At 41.9% G+C, this 8,373-nt stretch overlaps 1 protein-coding gene across 1 annotated transcript in view; it reads right to left on the reverse strand.

The window, feature by feature from the left end:
• The window catches only part of camk2a (calcium/calmodulin-dependent protein kinase II alpha), a 76,342-nt gene extending 70,782 nt beyond the window's left edge, over positions 1-5,560 (reverse strand). Inside the window, exon 1 of the mRNA XM_037687741.1 lies at positions 5,307-5,560. Coding sequence (XP_037543669.1) covers positions 5,307-5,368 — 62 coding nt within the window. The 5' untranslated portion in view covers positions 5,369-5,560. The remainder of the gene's footprint in view (positions 1-5,306) is intronic.
• Between the last annotated feature and the right edge of the window lie 2,813 nt (positions 5,561-8,373).

The following is an 8,373-nucleotide window of genomic DNA, read 5'->3' on the forward strand; positions in this document are numbered from 1 at the left end:
GGGGGGGGGGGGGTGGCGGTGGGTGGGTGGTAAGTGGAATGGGGTCAGAAAGGTGCTTCACTCATTCCTACTTCCATCAGATGACTGATCAACACATCAATCAATAATCTGTGTTACCACTCATGATGATGATGATGATGATGATGATGATGATGATGATGTTGATGACGATGACGATGATGATGACAATAATAATAATTATTATATTATAATGATAATAATGACAATGATGATAATGATGATGATGATAATGATGATTATGACAACAACAATAATAATAAAGAAATGATGATATAATAATAATAATATTAATGACGTTTATGATAATGATAATAATGATAATAATGATAATAATTATTTTAATACTGATAATAGTTATTATTATTTATATAATATATATATTTATAAATAATAATAATTATTATTATATTATTATTATTATTGTTATTATTATTATCATTATTTTATGATAATAATATTAATAATAATAATAATAATTATTATTATTATTATTATTATTATTATTACAATAATAATAATAATAGTAAAATAATAACAATAATAATTATTATTATTATTATGATAATTATGATAATAATAATAATGATCATGATAACAATAATGATAATATTAATAATAATGATATAATTAAAGCTGCGAGCAGCATTGGAGGCCCTTGCAGCAAAGCGCCGCTCCGGCCTAACGGTGACCGGGGAAGCTCCAGCTAGTCCACCCAGTCGCCATCACGAACGCTCTCGTGCCAATCCCACACGCGTTCACCACAGGGCACATTTCCCGAATCTTCGACATCGCCTTCCGTCCATGTCGTTACTTGTCCAGCTGCAGGTCGTACAAGTACAGGAGAAATCTGACCTTCCACACAGGAGTTATGGTGACTTCCTGTTTTGTGACGAATGTTTGACAAGTACTTCCTTTATGCTTTTCAACATGTCATGTGCGGTAATCAACAGTTAGCGAACAAAGTTTCAGTCTAATATCTTACACAGTGCCAAGCTGGAAGAGTCATCCAAGGCTTAAGTGATGTCATGAATCAACAATACCAATGTGTCTACAAGTGCTCACTGATCAAGCACAAAACCTCAGGTTCAGATTGGATGATGTATCACTGAGATATAACTGTTGGAATAATCTAGGGGGTGCACTAGAGTCATATGTTAAACCACAATATCAATGTGTCTAAAAGTCCTCACTGATGACTCACAATAAATCTGGTTCAGATCGATGTTGTATCACTGAACTATAACTGTAGGTATAATGTAGGTGGCGCTGTGGAGGCTATTGGCCACTAATCATGGATACCTGTTCAAGGGGTGGATAATGATCGATCGCAGTGATTTTGGTGCACCTCGACTGAAATCTGTGCAATTTAGAGCCAAACGTACAGGTCCTTCTCAAAAAATGAGCATATTGTGATAAAGGTCATTATTTTCCATAATGTAATGATAAAAATGAAACTTTCATATATTTCAGATTCATTGCACACCAACTGAAATATTTCAGGTCTTTAATTGTTTTAATACTGATGATTATGGCATACAGCTCATGAAAACCCAAAATGCCTGTCCCAAAAAATGAGCATATTTCATCCCACCAATGAAAGACAAGTGTTTTTAATACAAAAAACACAAACCTTCAAATAATCATGTTCAGTGATGCACTCAATACTTGGTCGGGAATCCTTTTGCATGAATGACTGCTTCAATGCGGCGTGGCATGGAGGCAATCAGCCTGTGGCACTGCTGAGGTGTTATGGAGGCCCAGGATGCTTCGATAGCGGCCTTAAGCTCATCCAGAGTGTTGGGTCTTGTGTCTCTCAACTTTCTCTTCACAATATCCCACAGGTTCTCTATGGGGTTCAGGTCAGGAGAGTTGGCAGGCCAATTGAGCACAGTAATACCATGGTCAGTAAACCATTTACCAGTGGTTTTGGCACTGTGAGCAGGTGCCAGGTCGTGCTGAAAAATGAAATCTTCATCTCCATAAAGCTTTTCAGCAGATGGAAGCATGAAGTGCTCCAAAATCTCCTGATAGCTAGCTGCATTGACCCTGCGCTTGATAAAACACAGTGGACCAACACCAGCAGATGACAAGACACCCCAGACCATCACTGACTGTGGGTGCTTCACACTGGACTTCTGGCATTTTGGCATTTCCTTCTCCCCAGTCTTCCTCCAGACTCTGGCACCTTGATTTCCGAATGACACGCAAAATTTGCTTTCATCCGAAAAAAGTACTTTGGACCACTGAGCAACAGTCCAGTGCTGCTTCTCTGTAGCCCAGGTCAGGCGCTTCTGCCGCTGTTTCTGGTTCAAAAGTGGCTTGACCTGGGGAATGTGGCACCTGTAGCCCATTTCCTGCACACGCCTGTGCACGGTGGCTCTGGATGTTTCTACTCCAGACTCAGTCCACTGCTTCCGCAGGTCCCCCAAGTTCTGGAATGGGCCCTTCTCCACAATCCTCCTCAGGGTCCGGTCACCTCTTCTCGTTGTGCAGCGTTTTCTGCCACACTTTTCCCTTCCCACAGACTTCCCACTGAGGTGCCTTGATACAGCACTCTGGGAACAGCCTATTCCTTCAGCAATTTCTTTCTGTGTCTTACCCTCTTGCTTGAGGGTGTCAATGATGGCCTTCTGGACAGCAGTCAGGTCGGTAGTCTTACCCATGATTGTGGTTTTGAGTAATGAACAAGGCTGGGAGTTTTTAAAAGCCTCAGGAATCTTTTGCAGGTGTTTAGAGTTACGTCGTTGATTCAGATGGTTAGGTTAATAGCTTGTTTAGAGAACCTTTTCATGATATGCTCATTTTTTGGGACAGGCATTTTGGGTTTTCATGAGCTGTATGCCATAATCATCAGTAGTAAAACAATTAAAGACCTGAAATATTTCAGTTGGTGTGCAATGAATCTGAAATATATGAAAGTTTCATTTTTATCATTACATTATGGAAAATAATGACCTTTATCACAGTATCCTAATTTTTTGAGAAGGACCTGTATTGCAACAGCGTCACTTCTTAATTTGCCATGCCGCCATGCCCACATCCTCAACCAAAAACGAATTGCGCTTTAAAGCAAGTCAGACCATCTTATCTATCTTCTAACACAGGATCATCCTGATTAGGTCAATGGTGTCAAAGAGGGAGTATTCAAAGTTAAAAAAATACTTCTTGTTCCGAGGAGGCTGGGCTTTGAACAAGTCAAAATATGACCACTGTGGATGGTCGGACATCCAACAGGGATGAGTCAAGCCAAGTTTTGTGCATTTCGGTCTTTTAATGTGAAAGTTATAGTGTGTGGAAATTTATGGCGTGAAGCGAAAATTTGAGGCCTGGCCACGCCCCTTTAACATATACGAAAACGCAAGCTTTAGATAACTTTTACTCTCCAATGTCTTAAGTCATCTTTCTTTATTTATTTGTAGAGCACAATTAAGGGCATATTAACCAAGTTTTAAGGCAATCCTTCAAAATTCCTAGGAGGAGTTTGTTAAAATTCGCAATTAGAAACACCCAAAAATGACCCTTTGACCCAAAATGGCTGACTTCCTGTTGGTTTTGGACCAGGGCTCCCAGAGACTTTTTCATAGGTCCTGAGAAGATACAGATGTTCACTGAGTTTCAGAATTATCGGTGAAAAAAATGGCTGAGGTCTTAAGATATTCTAAGGGGCGCTGTGGAGGCTATTGGCCACTTATCAAGGATTCCTGTTCAATGGGTGGACAATGATCGATCATAGTGATTTTGGTCCACCTCGGTTCAAAACTGTGCAATTTATAGCCAAACATATGGCGACGGCGTTATGTCTTACTTCGCCACGCCGCCCACATGCTCCACCCCAAACTGTCAGTGTTGGAAAGCAAGTTACACCAGCATGTCTTCGGTTACTGGACACACTATCATGCTGATCAGGTGACAGGGATCAGATAGGGATCGTTCAATGTAAGACTTTATACTTCTTGTTGTCAGGGGGCGTGGCTTAAGTGATGTCAAGATTTGACCATTCAGTCTTGCAGGAGACCGGATGTGGATCAATCACTGAAGGTTTGATGTCTCAGACAGTTTTCTTGTAGGAGCTATTAGTGTTTTGTTTTTCATGGCGAGATGTCAAACTTTGAGGTCTGGCCCCGCCCCTTCAACATGCTCCGAAACGAACCATTTAGATAACTTTGCGTCCGCCATGCCTTTTGACCAAAATGGCCAAGTTTGAAACCGATTGAGCAAAATCCCAATGAGGAGGAGTTAAAAAGCGGAGGCTGTAAACCGTCAAAAAGGTGTGAAAATTGGGCCAGCATTCCAAAATGGCCGCCTTCCTATTTATCGTACAACGTTGGTGCCGAGGGTTTTCTGTGCATCTTGGGGAATTGGACAAGTGTACCAAATTTCATGTTTCTACGACAAACTAAGGTTAATGTGGAGGGTATTTTGAAAATTTCTAGGTGGTGCTCTTGATCCGTTTCTGTTGCGATTTTTGCCACGCCCTTAAAATACGTAATTTTTCACCAGTCCTGATGCGTCCGCCACATTTGGTGACTTTTGGGATATGTTAAGGCCCCCAAAACGTCAATTCAGTTGACGGAATAAAATGGCAGCTCGGGCCTGAACAGAACGATTAAAATAGGCCTTCGAAGCAATGTGAAGGCCTAAATAATAATAATGATAATAATAATGATAATAATAATCCCTCTGGGTGTCCATGGGATGTTCTTTCACCACGTCTTCTTCGAGAGGTTTCCTTGTGTTTTGGACTCTGTACCTGCAGACGTCCCTGCTCATTTCAAACATGCTGCGGTGCAGAAACATTTCTTCAGGTAAAGGTCTTCATGGATGAACATAAACAACATCATGGATGTGTTCCAGTCTGGATTTAAAACTCTCCACAGCACAGAGTCCGCTCTGCTCAGTTTTTACTCACATCCTCGTGGCATGTGACTCAGGTGATCATGTGATCCTTGTGTTACTGGACTTAACTGCTGCTTTGGACACAGTGGACCACAGCATGTTATTGTCACGTCTACAACAGCACGGTGGGACTGCTCTGGGAACATGAAAGTATTATACATAAATATATATGAGGGGGAAAAAAGCAGAAAAAAATTATATATATGCGTGTGTGTGTGTATTTATATTTGATTCTCCATCTGTCCAGTAAATGATCAGATGTAACAGTAATTATGAATATTTAAAATCATTTGTAGATTGATTTTTTACTTTAAAACAAATAAGTCATAAACGTCAAAGCACATGATGAACTTGATGAAGATGATGAGGAGGATGAAGGTTGTACTCACTTCCCCAGCTCCTCGTACAGCTGATACTCATCAGAGAACCGCGTGCTGATAACTGTTGCCATGGTGACCCAGTGAGGTTAGGGTCAGGGGACTTCCTCCGAGGATGATGATGGCGATGAAGGACTGGTCCGTCTGTCAGGAGGAGGAGGAGGAGGTAAAGACAAAGAGCTCGGCTCTGAACGGAGTAGTAGGAAGAGGAGGATGGAGGGAGAGAGCAGTGAGGAAGAGCTGCGTCTCTCCGTCTCTTTGAGCCGATCTGCGACTCAGAACCCAAGACGGAACGGCTTTGAGAGGCTCAACCTGCCGCCCACTGCTCTGCTGGCCAATCACAGGCCAGGAAACCCACACACCGCATCACCATGGCAACTGCCTCCTCCATCTGAGCTGACAGCAACATTCGCCTCAAAGAGGGAACCACAGTACCAAACGTGGTTCAACTGGTCCCACGGTACCACACAGTACTGAACATGGTACATTCCAGTAGTTCTGATTCATTTTGAGCTTTGGGTCAAGAAGCTGTCAGCTCGTGGGATTTAAAGCCCCGCCCCAGACTTCATGAGGACAGTAATCTGATGTATCTGTTCAAACGTTGACCTGGAAGCCCACAAGGCAGCTGTCTAGGTCCTCTGCTTTCTAGTATTTCTGTAAAAGACATGTCACATGTATGGAGTATGGTAGCAGTATATACAGATGATACAACTTTATCAGTGTCTTCTGACAGTTTGGATCAGGATCATGAAAACTGTCGTCTGCTTCTGGGAGTCTGACAGAGGACAGGAGGAAACTGAATGAGTCTCTGAGGAAGACTCAGGAAGACTCGGATGAAGATTGAAGAAATGAAAGGCAGCAGAAAGAAGAAAAAATCTCATGTCTGCCCCTTTTTACCAAAAAATTAATTCAAACAATAATAATCTTCAAGTAACAAAAACAAAATAAATAACTCCTTCTCGAGCAACAATTCATACAAATATATATTAAGCTATTTCATATATTTTTTAAACAAATCAACTTTGATCATTCTCTTAAACATACACATTGATCTGGCCTTTTAACAGCACTCTACAGATTATTCCATAATCTAATTCCTTGGATTGAAGTAGACCGTCCCTTCAAACTAGTTCTAAATTAAAATTATTAACGTTAAAGGAAAAAATTAATATAGATCAACTTACAACGAAGAATAACTTTATTAACATCAGTCTGTAACAGAAACAACTTAAAGTTCATCAATTTGCCTGAAGATAAAAAAATCTATCCTAATTTAAATTGTAAACATTTTTGACCATTTGATACTGAAAAATAAGATTCAAAAAATAATTAATAATTAAAGCTGCGAGCAGCATTGGAGGCCCTTGCAGCAAAGCGCCGCTCCGGCCTAACGGTGACCGGGGAAGCTCCAGCTAGTCCACCCAGTCGCCATCACGAACGCTCTCGTGCCAATCCCACACGCGTTCACCACAGGGCACATTTCCCGAATCTTCGACATCGCCTTCCGTCCATGTCGTTACTTGTCCAGCTGCAGGTCGTACAAGTACAGGAGAAATCTGACCTTCCACACAGGAGTTATGGTGACTTCCTGTTTTGTGACGAATGTTTGACAAGTACTTCCTTTATGCTTTTCAACATGTCATGTGCGGTAATCAACAGTTAGCGAACAAAGTTTCAGTCTAATATCTTACACAGTGCCAAGCTGGAAGAGTCATCCAAGACAGTTTTTTCTCTGAGTAGGTGGGGCTTAAGTGATGTCATGAATCAACAATACCAATGTGTCTACAAGTGCTCACTGATCAAGCACAAGTCTCTGATGAGCTTCCTTCATCAGGCTGCTGGTGTTGTTGCTCCAGCTGAGGTTGTTGTTCAGGTGCACACCCAAGTACTTGTAGCTGGAGACCACTTCCACCGCAGATCCTCTTATGTTTGGGGGGATAAGGGGGGTGGGGTGGGGGGGGTCCTTCTGAAGTCCACAACCATCTCCTTCACCTTCTTCACATTGATGTGAAGGTTGTTCTTCCTGCACCAGCTCTCCAGGTGTTCCACCTCTTGCCTGTAGCTGGACTCAACGTTTGTGATGCATCCCACCACCGCTGTCTCATCTGCATCTAGAGGGGCCACTTGAGGTGATTCAGGCATGTCCAACTGGGAGGAGACCACAGGGAAGACCCAGGACATGCTGGAGAGACTTTCTCAGCTGACTGGGGACTCCTTAGAGTCATCCCAGTCGTCACTTCACCACTCGCTCCCCACGAGATCGGATGCTTCTCTCCCTCCCTCTCCGCTTTGCTTTGCTGCTCTGTCTGTCTGTGAAATTGCTGTGAGACTCTCTTGCATTTCTTCCGAACCATAATTATGGACTTGTTTTGACCAGTTGATCAGTTGGTCCCTCATCTCAATTTACAGCATTTCTTCAAGAGAAGACAGGCTTTGGGCGAGCCGATTTACCCTGTTGGCACGTACGCAGCTGGATATCTCATCGACTGGAAAACTTGATGATGTGTCTATCTCTGCTGCCATCTGTGGATTTTAAGGACGCATATTTAATTGGATTTTTGATAACTGGTTCCTGCTTTTTGGATTCAGCTGGTGCTGGTTTTATCTACAATCAAGGAAGTCTTCAGCAGCAAATTTGGACCCGATCACGCTGCTTGACTTTATGATGGCTGGGTTCATGTCTGGAGTACCTGGACTCGAATGCTTTGGGCTGAATGGATCAGATCTTGGGGATTTTTACTCAGACACGTTTCCATCGGTGTGGCCATGTTAATTTGACATTTTGGAACCGAGTGGACCAACACAGACTCAAGGTTGATGTCATTAAGTTCTGCCTGTCCCCAAAACAACTGTGTGTTTATCTAAATTTTGGTCGCCTTGGCTGGTCTTGAAGGCCATCTTATCTAAAGTCGCCTGGAGAAAATGTGAGCCGAACATATTTAACTAAATATTGTAACATATTCAGCTACATACTGTAACACATTTGGCTACATACTGTAACATATTTAACTACATATTGTAACATATTTAATTACATATTGTAACATATTTAACTACATATTGTAACATATTTAACTAC

This window comes from Nematolebias whitei, chromosome 14 (assembly GCF_014905685.2).
Source record: "Nematolebias whitei isolate Nwh7 chromosome 14, NemWhi1, whole genome shotgun sequence".
NCBI classification, from domain to species: Eukaryota; Metazoa; Chordata; class Actinopteri; order Cyprinodontiformes; family Rivulidae; genus Nematolebias; species Nematolebias whitei.